Source organism: Danio rerio, chromosome 11, assembly GCF_049306965.1.
Source record: "Danio rerio strain Tuebingen ecotype United States chromosome 11, GRCz12tu, whole genome shotgun sequence".
NCBI classification, from domain to species: Eukaryota; Metazoa; Chordata; class Actinopteri; order Cypriniformes; family Danionidae; genus Danio; species Danio rerio.
The window spans coordinates 29,255,149-29,282,683 of NC_133186.1; the positions used below are offsets into that span (position 1 = coordinate 29,255,149).

General features: G+C 33.7%; 1 protein-coding gene across 8 annotated transcripts in view; it reads left to right on the plus strand.

Moving 5' to 3' along the window:
• The window catches only part of hdac11 (histone deacetylase 11), a 56,268-nt gene that overhangs the window by 25,043 nt on the left and 3,690 nt on the right, over window positions 1-27,535 (plus strand). For 4 of the 8 annotated variants that reach the window (XM_021479591.3, XM_073915756.1, XM_073915757.1 and 1 more), the window contains 5 exon segments: window positions 1,252-1,294; window positions 4,403-4,479; window positions 10,680-10,742; window positions 20,555-20,651; window positions 25,760-25,938. In XM_021479591.3, the coding sequence (XP_021335266.2) occupies window positions 1,252-1,294; window positions 4,403-4,479; window positions 10,680-10,742; window positions 20,555-20,651; window positions 25,760-25,938 (459 nt within the window). 8 annotated transcript variants of the gene reach the window in all.

Consider the following 27,535-nt stretch of genomic DNA (forward strand, 5'->3'; position numbering starts at 1 on the left):
TCATACAATTTAAATATTTATTTGTGAAAATTTCCAAAGATACCATTTTATTTCTATTTTATTTTTTAATGTAATTTTATTTATTTATTTATTTATTTATTTATTTATTTATTTATTTATTTATTTATTTTATATAGAAACCATAATGTTTTATATAGGAGTCTTTTGAGAATAAACAGCTCATAAAATTTAAATATTTATTTATGAAAAATCATCCACTGATAGTTTTATTTTGTTTTATTTTATTTTTTTTTATCTGATTTTATTTTACCTTTTATAGAAACCGTGATGTTTTCTTTAGGAGTCTTTGAAAAATAAACAGCACATACATTTTAAATATTTATTTATGGAAAATCTTCCACAGATACCGTTATTTTATTTATTCAATTCATAATTTATCATTCCATATTTCATTTCATCAAAACCGTGATGTTTTCTTTACTAGTCTTTAAAGAATAAACATCACATACAATTTAAATATTTATTTATTATGTGGAAAATCCCCCAACGATACCAAATACTGTACTGAGTACTGAGAGCTTCTCGTCAAGGCAGTTTGATTACTTTTGACATGAAGATATGATAAAAGAAAACGCGATCTAGTCTGACTTTGAAAGTGGGGTGAAAAGCTGATTATTATTTCAACAAAGCGCCATCAAGTTTTCTTTTTATTGCAAACCTCATTGGAATTCTCCTTTCTTGGAAGATGGTCTTATATGCGATAGACAAATGGATAGTCATTGCTGTGATGGAAACACCATTTTAAAGCCATTTCCGGTTATTCCACTGCCATTAAATGTGTTTGAGATTATATTTTTCCTATATGTTCATGGGAGATAATAACAGAAAGGAAGCAAAACTAAGATGGAAGGCAGATAAGCGAATAAGGGAAGGAAAATATGAGGAAAGGATCAAACTAAATGACTAAAAAAGTGTGTTTAAATATTAGAAAGGCACATAAAGCTGCACAAAACCCATCCTAAGCCATTAGTAGACTACATATGCATGTAACTTTTTGTGTAGAGTTGAAAGGATTTGTAATCAGAGATGAAAGAAGCACAATGTTGAATCCTCCCTCAGCTTTAGTGCCAAGTTACCCTGCTTTTGATTTATTCGGCGCATGAACAGATATCTGCTTTTCTGTTTATTTATTGATGACCGAAAAGGGGGGAAATGCCAGCTGGAAAATGAGATCATGAAACTAAAGTGTTCTCTGTCTGTTTGTTGTCTTCTTCTTTTTTTTAAACCTAGGCCGGAAAGCTGGCAATAGATCGAGGATGGGCAATAAATGTTGGTGAGTTCTCATTTTAATGCTCTCAGTCATCACTGGGAAAACTATTGCAGAGAGAATAAGTGCATCTTAGTGAGGCTTATGGATTTGCTTTGCTCCCTGCATATTTGATTTCATCTCAGACGAGCTATTGATCATTTAAAGTAGTGATAAAGTAGAAATATTCTCATATCACTGCGTAGCTGCTGCAAGTTCACGGTAATGTGTTTGGTGTTGAACTTGTTGGCATCTCTTTAAGTGGAAGCTTAAGGATTGTAATGTTTTTTGTTGTTGTTTGTTGTTGTTGTTTAAAAGTGCAGATAAGAAATTAGAAATTAAACATGAAACAAGACACAGTGAATTTGGAACTGAAAATTAAATGAGTTATTAAATAAAAGTACTAAATAAAATATTTAATATTTAATAAAATTATATTACATTTTATTTGATTTTCTGTCCTGTACTGATGGAATTATTACCAAATTAAAAAAATTAAAAAGTGAACTATAGCAAATAAAATTATTAAATCATTTAAATATTGAGTAGTTGAATATAAATCTAAATTTCATTTACTTTCATTTCACCAATGCACTCAAAAAAAATATTACTGCTGTTTGTTTAAAATGAGCTTAAACAACACAAGTCTTGTAATTCCTTTGACCAATTTCTTTGTGTTATGTTCAGTCCACTTAAATTTGTATACCATTAATTTAACTTAAGTCTTTTGTGTTGGGACAACATGATGGAATTGTGTTGTTCCAACTACCTGAATTAGGGATTTGTAGTTTGTTACTTTAGGATGACTTAAAATAAAAATAAGAGACTTCGAAATGTATTATACATAAAAGACATGCATTATATTATTAGACCTTTGAGTTGAACTTAAATAAAAATACAAATATATTAAACTTTTATTTGATAAAAATCATGTTGGACCAACTCAATTGCATTTAATTGTGTAATATATATATATATATATATATATATATATATATATATATATATATATATATATATATATATATATATATATATATATATATATATATATATATATATATATATATTTTTTTTTTTAGAAATGTAAATTTATTTTTGGATGGAATTCCAGCCCTCAATTAAATTGAGTTCATTTGATGAGTTTTTTTTTTTTTTTTAGGTATAAAGAAATTAAAGTTGAATTAATTTTAGTTTGTATCAGTTTTTCCCCAAGCATTCTCCAAATAGAAATTATTTTATAAAAATTGCATAGAGACAAAATATTCAAAATCAAATGTTAAAAAAATGGAAGAAAAAATGGAAATCAAAAGTTTTAAGTCTACAATCATTTCAATCAATTCAAGGAGCAGAGTGCATATAAATTTACTCATTATTAATATTTTATTCAAATCAACCAGCAAGAGCAACGAAACAGAAAATGCAACATGGAAAACATTCAAAAAGATTTCAACAAATGGAAGATTTAATAATTGAATCCAGTACTATATTTATTTTATTTTATTTTGTTTTAATTGTTTTGTACCACTGGAGGGTTGGTCTTGTACTGCTACAGTGTATACCTATAATTTAAATAAATGAAACAGACAATAAAAACAAATTAATACAATAATTGAATATTGACTAGCTGCATACAATAGAAAAAAAATTTTATAATTAATTTCATTTCACCAGTGGTATAAAAAATTTAAGGTAAAATTAGTTTTTGGTTGTATTAGTTTTTTTTTTTTCAAGCATTCTCCAAATATTGATTATTTTATTTTAAAAAATTATATCAATTATATGTATTTTATAAAATTATATAGACAAAAATAAAGAATGAAAGTGAAAAATAAATGAATCAATTAAGAAAAGAATGACAATTGGAACATTTAAAATTTGAATATATTACTATTTTTATTTTATTTTATTTTATTTATTACCAGTGTGATGGCTTTGCACTGTTGGTATTCGTTTCAGAATCACTGGTAAAAGAAAATAATAATAAATAATTAATAGTAAATGGGAAAGGAACAGTTAATATTAAATTATATCTGGATTTTCCATGTGCTTATAATAAAAAAGTCCCAAATAGGCTTATATTGATGCATTCACAATTCTATTCCAGTCTTCATTTCTAAAAAAAAACAAATGTATGTGAAAAAAGCATAACTCCTGCCAGCTCAGCCATTTCCTTCATGCCGCTAAGAAACAGTGCTGCTCTTTGCCTCTGCATTGCTAAACATAATAGACAACGGACGACTGTTCATTCGAATGCACGCGTTGTTCCTCGGAGGGTGTTGCTCAGTAATTGAAAGGTGTGAATCAGCAAGCAGGGTCGTGTGAATAAGCAATAAATGCTAATCAGCAACCGGCCCGCTCCCGTAGAGGCGCTTCCGGAGTGCAAAGTCATTTAATGAGGCTAAATGTGGCGGGTCATGAGAGGACAGATTGGATCTGTTGCCTGAATGTATAAGTGTGATCCTAATTAAAAGCTAGTCTCTCAATCTTCCAATTTTTGAGGGTATTCAAATGGAAATCTTTAGGTGTTCTGGAAAACAGGCGCCATGTTTTATTTATGCATCATTCTGTAAGTCAAGCTGTTTCAATGCACACACCAAAAAATTAAGACCTAAATTTTTTTCATGCACTTCAACTTTCATAAAGTGATTTTTGTTCTTTTGTTCATATATAATTTGATTTGAATTAATATATAAATTTAATGTATATAATATTATATTATTTTATTACTGTAATTTTTTAGTACTACAATTATTATTATCATCATTATTTTTGTTTTTGTTATTATTATTAATAGTAATATTAATAACTTAATGAATGTGATTTGTTTTATTAATTTATAAATGACGTTTATATACAATAAAAATTAGAAGATAAACTTGAATATGCTCAAATATGTCTAAAAATGATTGATTCATTTTTTTAGGAAAATAAATGTATGCTTATTGAGCATGTACAATTATTTGCATAATTAAAAAGCATTTAGAAAACTTATATAAAATAGAAAATTATTGATACAGAAAATGTAATCAGTCAAATGGTCAAAATTGTCAATCATGGTTAAACATGGTGATTAAAAAGTTGTTATTACTATTATTTTTTTACCTGCAGTATCTTGCCTTTCTTTTTATACAGGAGGAGGCTTCCATCACTGCTCAAGTGACAAAGGAGGAGGTTTTTGTGCCTATGCTGATATCACACTTGCTATCAAGGTGAGATGTTTGTACAAAAACACTGCAATCAAAAATGGAGCTGGAAGAAGACATTTTGGAACAGCAAAATTACTGTGTAAAAGTTAATGTATTCAAATACAAAGTAATATTCAACTATTCTCAATCCATTATTTTACTTTTTTTCGAGAGCTGGGGTGCTGGTAAAGAAACTTAAAATAACATCTGTTAAATTACAAAAATTAACTGTAAAATAATGGAGATTAAAGTACAGACATGTAAAGAAATTCAAAAACAATACAGGACATTTCTGTAATTTAACATCCTTTGTTTTTCTGCAGCCCCAGTTGCCGTAAAAAACTTAGAATATTAGATGTTAAATTACAGAAATTTCCTGTAATTCAAAAAGAGCAGTTTTTTCTGCTGTAGTTTTAGATATTCTGTATTTTTGTGAGCTTTAATATGGATTTAATAGGGAACTGTTCATGAATTTTGTGGAAAGTTAACCCCTAAACTGCCACATTTTGTGTTCACACTTGTAAATTATAACTTGATATATGCATATTATAAATAGTTTGTCAATATAAGTTCAGGTTTAGAGATTTCTTTTAATTATTATTAAATATGTCTTGATAATAACAATTAACTTATTCATTAATTTTCTTATTATCAAGTCCAGTCAAACATTCGTTATGGCTATTGAAGGGCTGATCAATACAAATCCTGCCTATAATACAAACTTGGTGTAATACCATGCAAAAATAAATAGTAATTCAAATAATATGTAATACTTTTTAGAGTCAACTTTGATTGACCATGTTCTTTTAACACTAGAACTTTAGAGGCAGCCAGACCATTTTTTTTTATTTTGTCAATTAAAATCTTTGTTAAAAACAAACAATATAACTATAGTATCTTGACTTTTCATAAATGTTTGTACATTTCAATCTGACATTGCTCTAACATACACACATTTGAGTGCAGTCTAGTAAATTGTACTGTACACTATTAAGTTATATTACAAAAAGGATGAAATATGATTCAGGCATTCAAAACTTGATTCTTAAATTTCAATAGAAGCTTTGAATGTAAATATGACATGACAAAATTAAACTTGATACAGTCTTATATGAACCATCAGAATAACTGCTATGGCCATTCAAGAAGTTATAACTCGGATCGTTCCAGCTATTAATTGTACTATTAATTGACAACCCTACAATGCCTTTGTTTCCAGGTAGATTGTGCAAAGCTTAATTATATGGTATAAAGTACTATAAAAATAAGTGACAAAACTCTGGCTTCATATTTTCTGGCTCCATATTTACTCTTGTGAGCACTTGATTTGGTTGCGATCTTACCCTCTAGTTTTGTCACGTTCTACATCACTTTCACAGAAGCACTAATAAACAAACTCATTTCATGTGGCTTACAGTGCACACAGTGGGAAAACAAGTGAATGGAAAGGATGTGAACGACTATGATTTTGATCGCAACCCAAGTGTTTGGTACAATACAGTAAAATAACTTGTTTTGGTGCTCTTTCTTGCATGTTTTGTCAGCAGGTGGAGAGTACTGTAGGTGTTTTTTTTTCGGCTGTGTGAACACATTTGACCAAATGAGTTGTTAGACCAAAGCAATCCATCTGATTGTGTTTTAGTCAACTTCAGTAAGTGGTTAAAAGTGGATGAATTCAACATGTTTATCCCTTGTAAAAACCTGTATTTAATGCTGTCCAGTTGTGATTGTATGTGTGAGAATTCCTCTTGATGTAAACAGGCCTTTAACGGTTCCTTACTGAATTTACTTAATAACATTCAAGTTAATGAATCAGTTCACCCTAAAATGAAAACTCTGTTATTAAATTTTCTACCTCATGTTGTTCCAATTGTCTGAGACCTTAATTCACTATCGGAACACAAATAAAAATATATTAGATAAAACATGAGATCTTCCTCATCCTCCATAGACAACAAGAGTCAAGAGATTCTCAGTCCAGAAATGTAACCAAAAGCATTTCATGTGACTTTAGTAATCTTGTATGAAAGTGTTCATAGCTCTTCACTTTTCCACATTTTTTTATGTTAAAGTCTTATTCCAAAATTGATTAAATTCATTTATTTCCTTAAAATTCTACACACAATACCCCATAATGACAATGTGAAAAAAAGATTTTTTAAAAATTGTTGCACATTTCTTAAAAATAAAAAACCTTAAAAATCATATGTGCATAAGTTTGCCTAATACTTTGTTGATGCACCTTTGGCAGCAATTACAGTCTCAAGTCTTTTTGAGCTTGATGCCACATGCTTGGCACACCTGTCTTTGGGAATTTTTGCCCATTCCTCTTTGCAGTACCTCTCAACCTCTATGAGGTTGGATGGGCATTTTCAGATCTCTCCAGAGATATTCAATAGGATTTAGGTCTGGGCTCTGGCTGGGCCACTCAAGGACATTCACCAAGTTGTTGTGAAGCCACTCCATTGATATTTTGGCTATGTGATTTGGGTCATTGTCCAGCTGGAAGATTAACCGTCGCACCCCAGTCTGAGGTCAAGAGCACTCTAAAGCAAGCTTTCGTTCATGATGTCTCTGTACATTGCTGCATTCATCTTTAACTTTACCCTGACTAGTCTTCCAGCTCCTGCTGCTGAAAAACATCCCCACAGCATGATTCTGTCACCACCATGCTTCATAGGGATGGTATTAGCCTGGTGATAAGCGGTGTCTGGTTTTTTCCAAATGTAACGCCTGGCATTCACTCCAAACAGTTCAATTCAAACAGCCCTTCTCCCCTGATCACTCAGCTAGATGGCCGGCCAGCTCAAGGAAGAGTCCTGGTGGTTCCAAACCTCTTCCACTTACGAATGATGAAGGACACTGTGTTCATTGGAACTTTCAGAGCAGCAGAAATTTTTCTGTAACCTTCCCCAGCCTTGTGCCTCAAGACAGTCCTGTCTTGGAGGTCTACAGACAATTCCTTTGTCTTCATGCTTGGTTTGTGCTTTGATATGCACTGAAGGTCTTAAGAGGGTAAGTATTTAATAGCAGAATTAGCATTTTTGGTTGAGCTAATCCTTTAATTTGAAACATAAAAAAAAAAATAAGTATTTTAATTAATTGTTTTTTTAAGTAAATATGTTTTTATGTTTTTAATGCAAATATGTGTTATATTTTTAAAATAACAAAGAATTAAATTAAGAGCCAGGTTTGCTAACATTTTATAGTGAAAATCCTTAATACACAAAAAACTACTGTATTTATTAAAGACAGTGAAATTTTAAAATAGGGTATTGGATATCCTTTTGTAGCAATTTTGCATTCAGACGTGAAATGTTTCGGAGGAGATGGTTAAATAAAATGTTGCAAAGTGTTTTATTTGCTGATTTCACTTTACCCTGAATATTTGCATAAACTCACATCATAACTAATGTTGCATAAAATGCAGTAATATAGATGCTGCAGGAAGAAAAACTGCAGAGAACAAAGAGCTTGTGGTAGAAGAAAGACATTTTTCCACTCATGTTCACTTACAGCATTTTTGTATGGCAGAAGAAGACATCGTTCAAACAGTGATTATCATCGTCTCTACTTGTTTGAAATTTTAGTTATGCTGCACCTGGTAGATTGCATTGCTCATTATGGAAATGAGCTGTTGCTTCTGTTTTCTTGAATTGTCAGTAGATCTCTTGCAAAACTTGCCACTTTTCCATCTGCTCTTTTATGGGATTGAACTCTGAGTTGCCCTGTTTACTAAATCCGCCCACAAGACTGTTATTCATCCTTTACACATTAGTCCTTGCACACTTTACACACTGGACAACGAACGTATTGTTTGCGATCGAACCCAAAAAGTCAGATTACACTAAAGTGAACTTTGGGCCAGTTTTCTGTTCGCACAACATGCTTCTCAGCAAAGATTAGTCTAGTATTTTGATTCTCACTGCTGATGTGAGTTTGGTCTCTGCATTTAGTCACTTTTCAGTCTAACATGTCTTTAGCCTGGGACAAAGCAATCTGACAGCAAAAAACAAGCAGTTACAAAAACTGAGTGTGTTGTCACCTGCATCAGGTCCCATCTGGACTAAAAAGCTGTGCGTGAACAAACCAAACGAACGACAACCAGCTAAACAAGAATGTACATTCTGCTTCTTTGTGAGATGATGTACCTTTTCATACCTGCAGGTGGCAGTAGTCTGTTTTGTCATTTCACTAAGGGAATCCAGAACTAGTTCTGCATGTATACAAATCATAAACAAAGCATTGTTTTCTTTAGTGGTGGGCAGAGCGAGGCTTTGTGAAACACTGAAACAGTCGAAGCAAATGTGTCAAGGTTTCGAAACATTTCGAAACCCATCTCTATAGTGAACTAGTGGTATTTTTAAGTATTGCTATTTTATGTATTTCCAGTAGTTTTGGGAATTGAGGAATTATATGTTGTTTTGCTGATACATCAAGGGATTCAGTGAAGCGGTTAATACTCTTGACTGGCATGCAGATGTATATTAAGCCGGCAGCTAGCTCTCTACAACTCTCACATGGTTGCCCACTAAAGCTAAGTAGGGCTACGATCGGTTAGTACCTGAATAGCAGACCACATGGGAAAACTACGTTGCCGCTGGAAGTGGTGTTAGTGAGGCCAGCAGGGGGTGCTCAACCTGTGTTCTGTGTGGGTTCTAATGCTCCAATATATCGATGAGGACTCTATACTGCTCAGTGAGTGCTCCCAGGATTTTTTCCCTTCGTGAAAGAGTACATCCAGGCCAAATTTGCCCACTGGCCTCTTTCCATCATGGCCTCCTAACCATCCCTATATCATAATTGGCTTCATCACTCTGTGTCCTCACCATCAGCTCAAGGTTTAGATGCTGCACACTGGTGGTGGATGAGGAGATTCCCCCAAAAAATATGTTAAGCGCTTTGAGTGTACAGAAAAGCACTATAGAAATGTAAGGAATTATTATTATTATTATTATTATTATTATTAATATTATTAGGTTTATATTCAAAATTGAAACAATTATAGTCATTTAAAGTTTGTTATTTTATTGCTCCGTTCTTGTGTGTTTTGTTTTAACATAAATCTGACATCCAAATGAACTCTTTAGGGAATAAATATGTGTTGTTTTTGATCATTTTAAAATAATCTGCATCCATAAAACACATGAAGTCACAATTTCTGAATGCTTGTACAAGCCTGGATTCAAACTTAGGTCACCCGCAGCACTGTTGCATTATGCCCACACACGGTCCACTAGACTACAGTCCACTAGATTGTGGTTTTATTTCCGACCCTGTCTATCAAACACGTGTTCGCCAGGTCTTGGAATGCTTGTGTAGTTGCTGAGCCTTTAAATCACAAGTCATGCAACCTGGGTGTTTCAAAATGTTTTGGAACAGTGTTTCGAAACCTCTGCAGTTCGGGATCTCGATACCATGTCGAAACATCAGTTTCACGTCAACCATCCCTAGTTTACTTACCATTTTCCCAGAACTTCTTACTCAGCACAGGGGATGCACCTGTGCAAATATGTCTAATAATCTAATAATCCATATCATTTGCAAATGTTTAAGACATTTTCTTTGAGTTCCCTTTTGATATTTGTCATTTGCTTAGCTCATCACTTCAGCTTTTGTTCTCGCAATCTGATTTGTAGCTGAACAGCCAATCAGAACACTCTTTCACCGATGGGCAACATTGATTCTACATGCTGAATCAGGCAAACTCTATTTGACGTGAGCAAAACCAGTAGCACCCTGTGGAACACATCAAACAAACTAGCCTGACAAATGTTCACAGATGGCCCAATAATGGCTTGGCGTGTTCTGGCCTTTTGACGTTGAGATGCAGATTTTTACAGTATCTAAACTGGCGAGGAAGTCCAGCTGCCCAATGGTCACACAGTAAAAAGTAATGCACTTTTAATCTGTCAAACTAAAGATTACTTCCATAAATACACCATTAAACCTTTCTATTTGGGATATTCATGTAAAATTTCTCCCCCAAAACAATCCAGCTTTACAGTTTATCCTTTTGCTGACTAATGGCGACAAATATCATGTTCTGTATCCATGTACCATTTATTTTCCCTGAAATTCATTGATTTCTCTCTTTTTTTCCCACCCTTACATTCATTCCACTCTGAGATTGTTGCTATGTCATGAGATCCACAAACCTCTATGCAATTTGTTCCTCTGTCATGCACAAGCTAACCGCCTCCCTTGTGTGTTTGGCTCTGCAGTTTCTCTTTGAGAGGGTTGAGGGAGTTGCCAGTGCCACCATCATTGATCTGGACGCCCATCAGGTGAGCAGTCCTTTTCCAGCTTCACTGTGTCAGTCAATGGAATTGATGCCGCAGACGAGATAATAACCCCTTTTTGAAGAGGAAATCAATAACTCTGCACTCTGATTACTTATATGCAGCATTTTTGCCACTTCTGCAGCTGAAACATGTTTTTTTTCCTGGTGTAATGGCTCTTGTGAGTCTGTTAACATTGGCATTGCATTTACTACCCAATAATGGCAATGCATGCTTTTTTTGACTAAGGTTTTTTGGTCAAGTCATTTATGATATCATACCTGCTTTTATATTGTGTAATGAGGTAACTTGTAAGAGAGTTAAGTACTGTAGAATATATATATATATATTTTGTTTTCTTTTAATTCTTTTATACATTTTAAAGTTTGACATTTGCATACACTTATGTACACTACATTACTGTGTATATACACTTATCGTCCACTTTATTAGGTACACCAGTCCAACTGCTTGTTAACTCAGAATTCTAATCAGCCAATTACATGACGATCTGCTGCAGTTAAAACTGAGCATCAGAATGGGGTAGAAAGGTGATTTAAGGGACTTTGAATGTGGTATGGTTGTTGTTGCCAGACAGACTGGTCAAAAACATAGTGTCGACAGCATGAATGCATGAACCCATTCTTCCTTTAATCAACGGTTCAGGCTGGTGGTGTTGGTGTAATAGTGTTGGAAATATTTATTGGCACGCTTTGGGCCCATTAGTACCAATTGTGCATCGTGTCAATGCCACCTGAGTATTGTTGCTGACCATGTCTATCCCTTTATGACCACAGTGTACCCATCTTCTGATGGCTGCTTCCAGCAGGATAAAGTGCCATTTCATAAAGCTCGAATCATCTCAAACTGGTTTCTTGAGCATGACAATAAATTCACTGTACTCAAATGGCCTGCATAATCACCAGATCTCAATTCAATAGAGCACATTTGGGATGTGGTGGAACGGGAGATTCGCATTATGGATGTGCAGCTGAGAAATCTGCAGCAACTGTGTGATACAATCATGTCATTATGGACCAAAATCTCTGAGGAATGTTTCCAGTGCCTTGTTGAAACTGTCATAAAGGAATAAAGCAGTAAACATAAAGGCAAAAGAGGGTCCAACCTGGCGTACCTAACAAAGTGATGGTAAAGTTATGTCATTTTTACCAAAGTTTTTGTTTTATATATTGGTAACTAGCTTAATTAAAATGTCATGAGAACTAATTCAATTTTAAAATGTATTTACATATTAAAAAGTTGTTTTCAATAATAATAATATTTAGCTGTTTTTATGATATTAGTTTACTGTGTTTTTGGTAAAATAAATATAGCTTTTCTCTAATAACAGGATATTAGAAGTCTAGACAGCTCTAACAATTAACGCATGTTTACATTTTAATATACATATCATTTTTTTAAGTCAAAGATCAAGGACAGCTTAATATTGCATGATGTGGCCTCTTTAGAGATTACATATGAATATTGAAGGAAGCCACTCTGTTGGTTTTAGCAGCAGTCGAGTATGTCTTATTCAGTGCAGTGCTGAGATGGTAAATTATCCCTCTCTTTAATAAAATATGACTGTTCTTTAATCATTCTCACTAAATTATGGGTTTTATGATCCCTCACTGAAGTGTAGACTGCACACTGATATCAGCCATATGCTAGAGTCTTTTTTTTGTCTTTAAAGAAAGAGATCATCCAAAACTGAAAATTGACTGTTAATTTACCCACCTTCAGGCTGTCCAAGATGTGGGCTATTGTTTTTTCTATTCAATTTTAGCTGATAGCTTGGTCCTTTGTGATTCACAAGATCAGAGTTAAAAGTCACAAAGAGTCCAAAAAAAAAACAAAACCAAAAATAAAAACACAGAGACACACATACAGGCAAAATAAAATGTATACCTGTGGTTCCTGACGAAACATTGAGGCCTTTTTAAATAAAACGAGAAACATTTTGCCTCAAAAGACCTCTGTGTATCGTCTAATATAGTTAGATATGTAAGGTGATGTTTTTTTGTGGTTTGTTTGTTTGTTTGTTTGTTTGTTTGTTTGTTTGTTTGTTTGTTTTACTATTAAAATGCCATTGGCTTGCACTTTATGATTCACAAATAATCATAGCTGCAGCCAAGCCACTAGCTAACAATCAACTTCAGCACCTTAGCAACTGTCCTCTAGACTTCTATTGTATAAAACTGTTATTGACTTAAGATTGGATCAACCTTTGTGAGCTCATAACTCTATCAGACTGTCCTACAGACTAGAGTCTAGCCTCATTTTAGTCTAGTGAGTAGCCAATTACTTATTACCTTTAAACTTACTTGCCACTCCCTGACAACAATGTCAGTACCCTAGTGTCCTACAGACTAATGTAAAAGACTGTTATTGACTTAACATTGGATCAAACTTTGTGAGCTCATAACTCTGCATCAGACTGTCCTACAGACTAGAGTCTAGCCTCATTTAGAGTAGTCAATCACTGATGACCTTTAAACTTACTAGCCACACCCTAACAACCAATTTCAGCACCCTAACAACTGCCCAACAGACTGACTAGCTGTTCTAATGCATGCTAATAATTCTAATATGCTAATCTTGCTGGAAAAATGCTAGTGACATGCTAGTCATGCTAGCACATGCTAACATATGCTAATTCATGCTAACAACATGCTAATTCATGGTAGAAACATGTTGATTCATGCTAAAATCACGATAACAACATGCTTAAATCATGCTAGTTACATTTTATTTTATTGCATTTTATGAATCACAAATAGTCATGGTTTCAGCCTAGCCACACCCTAGCAACCAGTTTTAACTCCTTAGCAACTGCTCCATATACTTCCATTGTAAAAGACTGTTATTGACTGAACATTGAATCAAACTTTGTGAGCTCATAACTGCATCAGACTGCCCTACAGACTAGAGCCTCATTTAGAGTAGCCAATTACCGATGACCTTTAAACTTACTAGCCACACCTTAACAACCAATTTCAGCACCCTAGCAACTTCCCCATAAACTGTGACTAGCTGTTCTAATGCATGTGTACAATTCTAACATGCTACTGACATGCTAATCTTGCTGAAAATATGCTGGTGATATGCTAGTCATGCTAGCATATGCTAATTTATGCTAGCATATGCTTTTAATACACTGCCCAAGACAAAAGCTTCTTAAATCATGCATGACCTGAAATTGAGTAAATATAAAAGCAAATGTTTTTGAGTTTTGAGTGAACTAGTCCTTTAACATTGTACTATTTCCTTAGTCGCGAGTGTTTTTGTTCAACTAAATTAACAGCAGAGTAATTTGGCTCTTGTGAAACTGCATGTTCACTCCTTGCCATGGACACTGGGGACATTGACAGTGAGTAGAAAATATTTAGTTTGACGTTGTGCTTGCCCGAGCGAGAGAAGAGAGCTACATCAAGCAAAAGGGACAAGGAAGTGCTTGATGAGATAACAGAATGAAAAGAGAGCTGTCTCGCAACCAAGAGCTGAATTGTGCAGCAGAGCTTTAAATGGGCAATCAGCTACAAAGACTTTAAGATGATGCCTGTCACACTCATCACGTCAGAGAAAACCGAGATTCTTTATATTGTCAGGTTTTTTTCTTGTGTGTGTGTGTTAATGTGGGGATTAAGATAATTTGACTAAAAGTAAAGCAAACTACATCTCACCTGTTTAGTGAATGAACTATGCTAAAAACATTTTTTGTATAAATTTGTGTAATCATCCACTACGTGTACGTTTTTATTCTCTTTTTGTTTTTGGAAGTTTATGGTACACAGGCAATGTTGTCAAAATTAATAATAACTAATAACTAATAATTAAAAGCCAATGTGCACTTATCACTTATAACTTTAAACACAAATGTAGCCATCCGGAGCTCATCCATGGACTCAGCACTTGTTAAACACTTAAACCACAGACCTTGCTTTGCTCTCATGGTTGTCAGCCCTACGCATACCCATCACCACTACCAAGCCAACCAGTCACAGATCTTTTGCTTCACATTGCCGTGCTGTGTTATTGTATAGTGTAGGGCAGGGGTGCCCAAATTTTATCATATGAAGGGCCAAAAACCAAACTTGATTGAGGGAGGTGGGCCAAAGGTAAATATACCAAATGTTTACATTAAAGTTCCCATGATAGTTACCTAATTTATTAAGATTTAAAAATACATAAAAATACTTTAATAACTAAATGTATATATATTTTACATTCTATAATGATTTTTTTCATTTGTTCGTCGATGTCTTGTGCGCCCTGTTCTTTGTCTTCAAGTGAGAATATTTACATTTGTAAAAATCTAATTTATGCACAACATTTAATTAAAACATTTAACTTCAGTTTGCTTTTTTGTAACTTAACAATGAAAGAAAGAAACAAACAAAAGGTTACATTAAATTAGAAATGATGATCTCAGTTAAAGGCATTTGCCCCAAACCTCTCCCTCTTTTCTCAGATGGGATGGTGGTCCAAATCAAAGGTTACCATGGGCCAACACTGGCCCTAGTTTGGGCATCTCTGGTGTAGGGTAAGGCAAAACAAATGGCTGACCTAAGACATTTGAAACACAAGTATATATCAAAACTTTTTACTTTAATACTCGTTTTGAAAAGTTAGCATTTTCAGGTCATCAAAATGTTGTGATGCAAGTAAATGGGCAAAATAAACTGTCCATCATGTAAATGTGTGCTTTAGTGTTTGCCATTATATCGGCTACCTATATCCGTCAGCCACTTGTCTTCCTTCCTTAATTAGAGTTTCTTTCAAATTTGCAGTTTATTGCACTTTCCTTCCTAATGAGTCACCTCCTTTGCTAATTAGCCTGGCCTGTTAATACAGTCCTCATAGACCCAGAAGCGGTTGTTCTTGATAATTTTGCTGCTATAGTAGCATATAAATCGGCCATAAGCATTTTTATGGGTGACTTGATTGTAATTATGGTCTTTTGCTCATCGACAAAGCCAACAAGTTCGGATCAATAACATTGCAGGGTGAATAATTCATGGAGGGCCACAAGCAGAACAAAGGTGGGAATCTTCATGTTGGCATATAAATGGGCCTGAAAGCGCTGTCTCAGCTGGGTTTAAAGGCTGTGAAAATACAGAGAGGGGAGAAGTTGGCGTTAAAGCTCCAATTAAAGGCTTAATATTATGACAAGTAATGGCAGACGATGTTCTCTGGAGGCGACATCAGTTGCATATTTGAATTCATAAGTGTGCAGTGTTAACCGGGATCGTCTGAACATTGAGACGGTAAATTGTTAGTCCTCTGTTTGATGACATTAAGGGTCAAAATACTAAAAGTGGTTGTTAGCATATTTGGATTGTTACATACTCAACAATGACTTAAGACAGGCAGATAAAGCAAGGGGTTTGGACTTACAGTATACTGACATCTAGTGATGTGGATGTACTTTACTAATGTTAGGGGACAATTTTGCTCTAAAATGTATGGATGAATATATAAGTAAATTCTCTCTCTCTCTCTCTCTCTCTCTCATACAGGGTATATATATATATATATATATATATATATATATATATATATATATATATATATATATATATATATTTATTTATATATACACACACATACATACATATACACACTTATACACACACACACACACACTCAACGGCCACCTAATTAGGTCCACCTTACTAGTACCGAATTGGACCCCCTTTTGCCCTCAGAACTGCTTTAATCCTTCGTAGCATAGATTTAACAAGGTACTGGAAATATTCCTCAGAGAATTTGGTCCATATTGACATGAGAGCATCACACAGTTGCTGCAGATTTGTCAGCTGCACATCCATGATGCTTATCTCCCATTCCACCATATTCCAAAGGTGCTCTATAGAATTGAGTTCTGGTGACTGTGGAGGTTTTTTTGAGTACAGTGAACTCATTGTCATGTTCAAGAAACCAGTCTGAAATGCTTTATGACATGGTTCGTTATTCTGCTGGAAGTAGCCATTAGGAGATGAGTACACTGTTGTCATAAAGGGATGGACATGGTCAGCAACAATACTGAGGTAGGTTGTGGCATTGACGCTATGCTCAATTAGTACTAATGGGCCCAAAGTGTCCCCAAGAAAATATTCCCCACACCATTACACCACCACCACCACCAGCCTGAATCATTAATACAAGACAGGATGGATTCATGCTTTCATGTTGTTGATGCCAAATTCTGACCCTCCCATCTGAATGTTGCAGCAGAAATTGAGACTCATCATACCAGGCAACACTTTTTACAATCTTCCATTGCCCAGTTTTGGTGAGCTTGTGTGAATTGTAGCCCTAGTTTTCTGTTTTTAGCTGTCAGGAGTGGCACCCGGTGTGGTCTTCTGCTGCTGTAGCCCATCCGCCTCAAGGTTGCTCAAAGATGCTCTTCTGCATACCTCGGTTGTAATTAGTGGTTATTTGAGTTACTGTTGCCTTTCTAATAGCTCAAACCAGTCTGGCCATTCTCCTCTGACCTCTTGCATCAACAAGGTATTTGCGGCTACAGAACAACTGCTCATTGGATATTTTCTCTTTTTCTGACCATTCTCTGTAAACCCTAGAGTTGGTTGTATGAGAAAACTCCAGTTTATCAGCAGTTTCTGAAATACTCAGATCAGCCTGTTTAGCACCAACAACAATGCCACGTTCAAAGTCACTTAAATCATCTTTCTTTTCCATTCTGATGCTCGGTTTGAACTGCAACAAATCATCTTGACCAAGTCTACATGCCTAAATGCATTGAGTTGTTGCCATATGATTGGCTGATTAGAAATTTTTACATTAACAAGCAGTTGGGCAGATGTACCTAATAAAGTGGCTGGTGATTGTACATATACATACAATACTAGATATTTTTCAAGGTACTAGTATTCAGCTTAAAGTGCAATTTAAATAATTAACTATGTTAATTAGGCAAGTTAGTTTAATTGGGCAAATTGAATAACAGTGGTTGTCCTGTATACAAACACACACACACACACACACACACACACACACACACACACACACACACACACATATATATATATATATATATATATATATATATATATATATATATATATATATATATATATATATATATATATATATATATATATATATTGACCGTAAATAAAAACATTATAGGTTATAGGCTAATAATTTTGACTTAAGCAACATTTCAAAATTTGATTTAAATGTATTCTTATAGAATGTGGACATAGAAGAAATATAATTAAATCTTCCATCCTCTCCACATATTAACGCCATTAGAAAATATTAGCATACAATATCAGTTCACCTCTACCAGACAACATCATTGCAACTACAGGCCTGCTCAGTCTTCAGTAATCACTCCCCTATACATTATTAATGCAAGCTGCCTGTTAGATTTCAGAGCACCGGCTCAAAATTGCTACACAGATTTCTCTTCGCCCTCAGCAAGGTTTTGCTTGAGTGCGCAGATGGTGCAGACAGGAGAAAGTGAACGTGTCCCAAACGCACACTTCATAGTCTGGTAATTGGCTAAAGGACAGGGCTGTTTTGGAATAAGAGGTTGTTGTCGTACACATGAGTTGTTGGGCCTTGCAGCAGTTTTAAATTAAAAGTGACAATAGCCAGACGCTGTACGTGACGGATGAGGAGGACAGAATGAAGAGCGATGGAAATGTTACGTCGTCACAACAAGAAGATCAACATTTAGCATCTCTGACAAAGAGGAAAACTCAGCTCTGCTTCTCTCTCTGTCGGTATGATGCTCTGTTTTTGAAGGAAGAGCAGTTGCACTCACATTTTGGCAGGCATTATAGACTGCATTTTAATAATTATTGTTGACGGCTTTGAATTTTTAGGGAGAAGACACAAAGAGAACGAGTTTGGGAAATGAAGTAGGCATAAAATGCACATTTTTATGATTTGTATTTTTTTGGCACTGGTGTTGTTGGAGATATTTTTGGCAGAGTAATGATACACTGCAAAAATATTTTTATCGTCAGGTTTATTGTTTTGTTTTTGTCAGTTATGGTAAAAATACATAAAACTTAACTTTTTACGTCTACATTATTACTTTGCCTTAATTGTTTTTTTTAATATTTATTTATTTATTTATACCTCTACTTAAACTGCTACTTATGTTGTTTAATAGCTATTTTATTCATATTTAATGTTAATAATAAATTTGTAAAAATGTTTTCTGTCTCTTTTTTTGCTTATTATAATTTTTAGTTGTAGTAGTTTCAAATTGTACTGTCTTATAATATAAGTATAATATAATAAAATATAATAATCAATATAATACACTCACTGGCCACTTTATTAGGTACAGCTGTCCAATGCTCGTTAACGTCAATCACATGGCAGGTCAAGATGATCTGCTGCAGTTCAAACCGAGCATCAGAATGGGAAAGAAAGGTGATTTAAGTGACTTGGAATGTGGCATGGTTGTTGGTGCCTATGGGCTGGTCTGAGTTTTTCAGAAACTACTGATAAACTGGGATTTACACGCACAACCATCTCTAAGGTTTACACAGAATGGTCTAAAAAAGAAAAAATATCCAGTGAGTGGCAATTTTGTAGACGCAAATGCCTTGTTGATGCCAGAGGTCAGAGGAGAATGCTGGTTCGAACTGATAGAAAGGCAATAGTAACTCAACTGACCACTCATTACAACCAAGGTATGCAGAAGAGCATCTCTGAATGCACAACACATCAAACCTTGAGGCGTATGGGCTACAGCAGCAGAAGACCACACCGGGTGCCACTCCTGTGAGCTAAAAACAGGAAACTGAGGCTGCAATTCACACAAGCTCACCAAAATTGGTAAACAACAGAAGATTGGAAAAATGTTACCCGGTCTGATGAGTCTCAATTTCTGCTGCTACATTTAGATGGTAGGGTCAGAATTTAGCATCAGCATGAAAGCATGGATCCATCCTGCCTTGTATTAATGGTTCAGGCTGGAGGTGTTGGTGTAATGGTGTGGGGAATATTTTCTTGGCACACTTTGGGCCCAGTAGTACCAAATGAGCATCTTGTCAATGCCACAGCCTACCCGAGTATTGTAGCTGACCATGTCCATCCCCTTTATGACTACAGTGTACCCATCTTTTAATGGCTATTTCCAGCAGGACATTGTGCCATGTTATAAAGCGTGAATCATTTCAGACTGGTTTCTTAAACATGAAAATGACTTCACTGTACTCAAAGATCCTTTACAGTCACCAGAACTCAATCCAGTAGAGTACCTTTGGGATATGGTGGAACGGGAGATTCGCATTATGAATGTGCAGCCGAAAAATCTGCAGCAACTGCGTGATGCTCTCATGTCAATATGAACCAAAATCTCAGGAATATTTCCAGTACCATGTTGAATCTATGCCAAAAAGAACTTAGGCGGTTCTGAAGGCAAAAGGGGGTCCAACCTGGTACAAGTAAGATGTACCTAATAAAGTGTCTGGTGAGTGTATGACATAGCATATACCTGTTGTGGCAATGAGCAAGCAGTTATTTTGAATATTTTTGTTTATTTCTACATTTTATACATTCACATAATTCATTAAATGTTCTGAAATGTTTGATATAGTAATTTCACCCCCGGTTTAACGTTTGTCTGAATTGCCGAAAATGTATAAAATCCATAATATTTTAGAGATAAGCTAATCGCTATCCACTAGAGTAGCTTCTATATCGTAGTGTAGCTTTTGAAAACACCAGCAGTTTTAGTCGTATATCATTAATACTCTTATCAGTTATAGTTATTAGTACAGTAATTCCTGTAATGTGAACTTTTATCTCCTGTTTGCTGCATATTGCAGGGAAACGGCCACGAGCGGGATTTCCTGGAAGACAGACGCGTTTACATAATGGATGTCTATAATCGCCACATCTATCCAGGAGATGGATATGCAAAGAGTGAGTGAATGTGCATTTGACTGTGTAAATGGGGATCTGAAGTGATCCTGATTATGTAAAGATATCCTGTCCTACAGTGATATGAGAAACTCAAGCACTTCATGGATCATGGATATCTGACTAATTTAAAGCAGACCTGTTCTTTATTGGCTTATATCTACACACTGATACATTGGCATACACATAAATAATGAAATTGTGATCTCGAGAGAGATGAACGCAATTTTGTGATTAAAACAATGCATTTGCTCTCCTACAGAGGGCAGCGTTTTGCTACCCTAATAAAACTGTAAGGATGCCAGTGCAGTTTGCAGTGTGTGTGTATGCGTGTGTCTGTGTATACTGTAAAATGCAAAAAAAAAAAAAAGGTTGTGTATTTTTGTTTGTACGGGTGTTTTATATTTATTTACAATTATGAATTTTATTTTGGGACCTTCATGTCCCAAAAAAGTTTATCAACTTTTGATGATATAAATTCAGCTGCGCAGTTTAACAGAATGACTTTTGTTGACATGTAGTAGTTTAAAAACAATATATATTTAAAAAAAAAAAATTGTATATTTATAGAATTATGTCTGTAAAAATTCAGAAAAATGTACTGGCCGTTTATTACCTGGTTTTTGTACCATTATTTACACTTTCCTACCCAGACAATATAAAGTATCACTTCAAACTATTTGAAAGGTCGATTAAAAATTACCTTTTTAAAGTTTTTGTAAGGAAAGTTGTTGGAGAAAATATCAAGTTCCCGTAATGCAATTCAAAAGCATAAATAAATCAGAAAACGACACAAAAACAAACATGAATTATGAAATACTATAAAGTTACAGGTATACATACTACAAATTACCATTAAATTACAGATATACATTTTATATATATATATATATATATATATATATATATATATATATATATATATATATATATATATATATATATATATATATATATATATATGTGTGTGTGTGTATATGTATATATATATATATGTGTGTGTGTGTATATGTATATATATATATATATACAGTATATACACACACACACACACACACACTAACGGTCAAAAGTTTGGGGTCGGTTTTTCATTTTATGTTGTTTTTTTTTTAAGAAAATTATTCTGTTTATTAAAAGCAGCATTTATTAAATGTAAAAAAATTAATTGTTAAATATGTATTAAAATTGTAAATAACTGCTTTCTTATTGTAAATAGTTTCAAATTTGTAAATTCAGGAAAATCTGCAATTGCAATTGATCTGTCGAATCTCCACACATACACACACACACACACACACACACACACACACATGTGCATACTGTTGAAGTCAAAATTATTTGCCCTCCTGTGATTTTTTTCTTTTTCAAATATTTCCTAATATATTTAACAGAGCAAGGAATTTTTCACAGTATTACCTATAATATTTTTTTTCTTCTGGAGAAAGTCTTATTTCAGCTAGAATAAAATGAAAGCAGTTTTAATTTTTTAAAAACCATTTTAAGGTGAAAATATTAGCCCTCTTAAGCAATATTTTTTTTATTAGTTCACATAACATACCATCGTTGTACAATAATTTGCCTAATTACCCTAACCTGCCTAGTTAACCTAATTAACCTATAGTTAAGCCTTTAAATGTCACTTTAAGCTGTATAGACGTGTCTTGAAAAATACCTAGTAAAATATTATTCACTGTCATCATGGCAAAGATAAAATAAATCAGTTATTAGAAATGAGTTATTAAAACTATTATGATTATAAATGTGTTGAAAAAATCTCTCTGTTAAACAGATGTTGAAAAATATAGATATACAGGGGGCTAATAATTTAGACTTCAACTTTATATTAAATATAAGACAGAATAGGCAGGAAGAGAATACAGTCCTGATGTCAGATGCCATTTTCATATTTACAAACTGAATGGTGATTGATCCTCTTTTTCGGCTTTGATTGCATGAACTGTATTTCCTCCAAGAAATATTGTGATTGCTATGCTGGAAATCAGAGAAACAGAAGGAATGACTGACAACACGCTTCAGCTGCCACTGATACGCTCACATTATAATCTTAGTCAATTAACGCATCCGTTATCGCACTCCTCTAACTCGCTCTGTCAAACATTTGAGCAGGACTGACAGAAATAACGCTGCTCTGTTAAGCTTCAGTGCGCGCAACTTGTCAGACCTGAGATGATTTCATTAAAGCATTTACATACTATAACCAGCTAAACTCGAGGGTTTTTATGTATATTTTGACTTATATTTTCTGTTGATCCATTGAAAAAATGTCCTGGCTTTCCATGATAAGTTTTTTTTTTTTTTTAAGGACGTTTGTTTTTCCTTCAAATGTTTCATTAGTTTCTTTCTAAGCCATTTTTCCTCTGTGACTTCTCAGTATGTTCAAAAAGAAAGCACCTCCGTTTTCTTACTTTGTGTATCCGCCGTCCTCTCATCTGCCGGTAAAGGAGACTAATTAGGCCTTAAAAGCCTCAGAGAAGGAAAGGGTATTGTGCTCTATTTGCCTTTAATCCAGGCTTAAATAAATGGGGAAAAAGCACATCACATTAGTTTTTACCCCTTTCTAAAATGAAATAGTTACTTCATCTCAGGTATAAACCCTGCAAATTTAGTAAGAAAAATCACTTTTGGAAGGAAATGTTCTATATTATTATTTTTATTTGTGTATTTTCTTCCCTGAAAATAGGTAACATTTAAAGTTACTACTGGCCCAAACTGAACAATTTGTCATCATCTTCTCACTCTTTTAAAGAGTTTAGCTACGTTTGCAAATAGCCTGGCTGCTATTTTACTGTAGAAGGCTATTCTATGGATTTACTATGAATTTACTGTAGTAATCAGTACCCATGGCATTGTGTGGGGGTTACACAAAATGGTCAGCCCTCCTGTAAATTCTTAAAGGTTCAAGACACCCTGGAATTTTTTTTTTTTTTTTTTACAGATTTGTTTGTGTTGAGTATCAGTTAAGACAACATTAGCACCTGTCAGCTTTAATTGTGAAGAAAACTGGATGATTTGTCGGCTTATTCTGTCGTCCAGGTTTAAAATAAATTTTGGTACTGGAACAAAACTGGGGTTTATTGCATGTTTTTTCCCCGCAATTCTGTCAGAGCCGATACAGCAAAGCTGTTGGTTTGCAGCAAGCATTTTTGTAGGGAGAGCTGTATGAGAATTGTAGAATGGCAGCCTTTTTTGTCTTTTATCAGTTGAGTTCATTCCCATTCAGACACATTGCCTATATCCAAGCTGTTGTGTTCGCCTACTGTATGTTTAAAATCCTCCAGATTACCGGCAGGGCTAATAGTTGAAATAGACAGGAGACCTGCTGCACTGCTATCCACTATGTCTGCATTCAGACCCTGGGATTGAGTAGGAGAGAAGTCCTCCTCATTTATACTGTTTACATGATTATATTTCTGATGATATAACAAATCGTGGTTGTGTATATGAAATTACGAATAACAAATGTAGCATGGCATTAAATGACTGTTTATTTCTTTGGGTTTTAACTTTGTAAACTATAAAATCATGAATCTCTACACTGTTTGTGTCTCATTTTGTGTGGCAACTGACAGCAGTTGTTTGCTCCCCTCTTTTTCCCCCTACTCTGCCAGTCATGCACACTCCTTCCTCTGCTTGCAGCACTTCACGCCCATCTTGGAGCATTTTTTGTGAAAATTCTGATGTAAACTTGAACCGAAAGAAGAGGGATTTCATGAACCTTTAAGTTGTTTGACAAATATTTTCCAAGTGCTGTTTAACACTAATTTTTACTTATAAATAATAATAATAACTTATTTGTTTTGTCTTTGCCATGATGACAGTGCATCATATTTTATTAGTTATATAGTTAGATTCTGTATAAAGTGCAATTAAAAGGCAAGTGTGATTTTTGATTTTGCAATTCAGCAGAGGTTGTTGAAAAACCGAGGTTTGTTCTGTAGCCTATAAAATAAAAAGTGAAAAGTTTTTTTTTTAAGGTCAAAATATTGATCATTTTAAAAAAGGAGTAATATAACATAAAAGAATATGTGACAAAAAGCTAAGTATGTCTTTAAACTACTTATTTTATGTGACATTTATTGTGATAAGTATATGTTGTTTTCAATCACGTGGTTCTGGTGACGTGCAAAAATCAGATAGAGGGCAAAAAACTGAATGGGAGACATAGAGGAAAGTTCAAATTTCTCCGATTTATACCATATTTCAAAGAAGATACAAATAGAAAATAACCTCATATGTTGGGCATGATCCTTAAGTCATGAAGAGGTTCTACTGAAGTTTCATACTGAGTATATATACTAAAATATATTTGCCTGTCATGGATGCAGTATATACTGTATAATTATATTACATGAAAAATCCTAAAGTAAATACTACAGTGTTTGGAAGCACACTATAGATAATTACACCAATAAACCTATCGTAGTAATTACATTGTTGCTGTGGTACAACACAACTTTAGTAATGAACAAATTATTTAATAGGCTTCAGTTTCCTATGCAATAATGACAATGCACCACAGTTTACAGTAGCGTTACAGTATTTATTACAGTTTATCATTTTACTATGCTACAGTATCGTCAGTGTTGTCATCAATGTTGTCATGTGAAAACAATCTATTGATATGGTTTAAAAATGTATCATGATAAGCCCAATTTACAGTTGAATTGGGGTATTGGTGTATCTTTCAAAATGATTTACAAATGTGCAATTCCAGAGTAGTAGAAGTGTGTACACTGTGTATACAACATGATTAAATGTTAAATATTTTTGGATAAAGATATTGAATATTTGAAAACTTTCTTCTTTTTCAGCACATATAAAGCATTCACATTACTGTGCAAGACCGGGATTAAACCACCAGAGTCATATGGTTTACTTTTAGGTTGTTTTCAACACGTTTTAAAGCATTTTAATAAGGAGGGGCAGAAATCTCTCAGGTTTCATTAAAATGTCTTCATTTGTGTTCTGGAAATGAACAAAAGTCTTAGGGGCTTGAAACAGCATGAAAGTAAATGACGACAGATTTTCATTTTCGGGTGAATTAATCCTTTAAGGCAATGAAATCCCTATTTGGTCTTCCTTTCTGACAGGGGCGATTAAACGGAAAGTGGAGCTGGACTGGGGAACCGAAGACAGTGAATATCTACAGAAGGTGGATCTCCATTCAGAAGGGGCACTGAATGAAGCACGGCCTGACATTATCATATACAACGCAGGAACAGACATCCTTGATGGAGATCCTCTCGGGGGCCTGGCTATTTCCCCACAGGTACAGCTGTCACTCTTCCTTCCTTTCAGACATTATATCAGATCTAAGATACACTGCTTCAAGTCGGCAAGACTTTTTAGCCTGGCCTATAAAAGCCTGTGTCGGTTCAATCAATTTAGACCTGCTTCAGAAGTGTTTTTGTTTTGTTTTGTTTTGTTTTTGGTCTGGTTTGGTTTTTTGTTTTGTTGTTTTGTGATTAGTTTTTTGGTGTTGTTTTTGTGTTTTGTTTTTGGTCTGGTTTGTTTTTTTGTTTTGTTGTTTTGTGATTAGTTTTTTGTTTTGTTTTGTTTTGTTTTGTTTTGTTTTGTTTTTGCTTTGCTTTGCTTTGCTTTGCTTTGCTTTGCTTTGCTTTGCTTTGCTTTGCTTTGCTTTGCTTTGCTTTGCTTTGCTTTGCTTTGCTTTGTTTTTGTTTTTGTTTTTTGTGTTTTGTTTTGTAGTTTTGTAGTTTTTTGTTTAGTTTGGTTTTTGTTTTGTTTCTTGTTTAGTTTTTTGTTTTTTTATGTTTTTGTTTAGTTTTTTGTTTGTTTGTTTTTTATGTTTTTGTTTTTTGTTTAGTTTTTTTGTTTTGTAAAAACAATATTTTTACAGATATTTATTTTGTTTTAATTTGTTTTTAATTTTGTGTAATTTGTTTTTATTTAGTTGTATTCTATTACATTTTTTTGATTTATTATTTGTATTAGTTTAGTTCATCTTTTAAACACAAAGAAAGATATTTTCATTGAATATAAAGTCTCCTCCCTCTCTACTCAAAATGTTAATAAAAGGACCAAACAATAAATCCAACTGAAACAAGCAGTTTTATCTAAGTTTTCTGAAATGACACAATTACAAAACTGATTATGATTTTTACATACATATATCTACTATTTAATTAATGGAAACAAACAGAGGCTCAATTGAGGGACACAAATCTCTCACATTATTACAAATATTTTCATTTGTGTTTAAAGAAGAACAAAAGACTTATGAACAGAAGAGTTTAGAATGTTTCTCAGAGATGGGTTGTGGCTGGAAGGGCATCCGCTGCGTAAAAACTTGCTGGATTAGTTGGCGGTTCATTCCGCTGTGGCGACCCCGGATTAATAAAGGGACTAAGCCGACAAGAAAATGAATGAATGAATAAGTTTAGAATGATGTGAGCATTAGTGAAAATGATGGAATTTTTATATCAGAGTTAATGAAGTACCAAAAGCAGACCAAAAATAGATTGGACCAATTTATTAAATAATATCTTTGCCATTTGTGTAACTCACCTCTCCTTCCTCCTTTAAAAAAATATTAAATAAAATAATAAAAATGTATTTTGTTGTTTTCAGACATGTTTATACATATATACATATAAAAACAAGGAAAGATCTGTTCATTGGATATATATGTATATATATATATATATATATATATATATATATATATATATATATATATATATATATATATATATATATATATATATATATATATATATATATATATATATATAATTTTTATTTTTTTTTTAAACAGCACAGTACCAGCAGTTTTAACTTCATAAGAATTATAAAATAATTTTTTACTGGAATAACATTGATTTTTTTAATTACTACAAGTGAAAAGC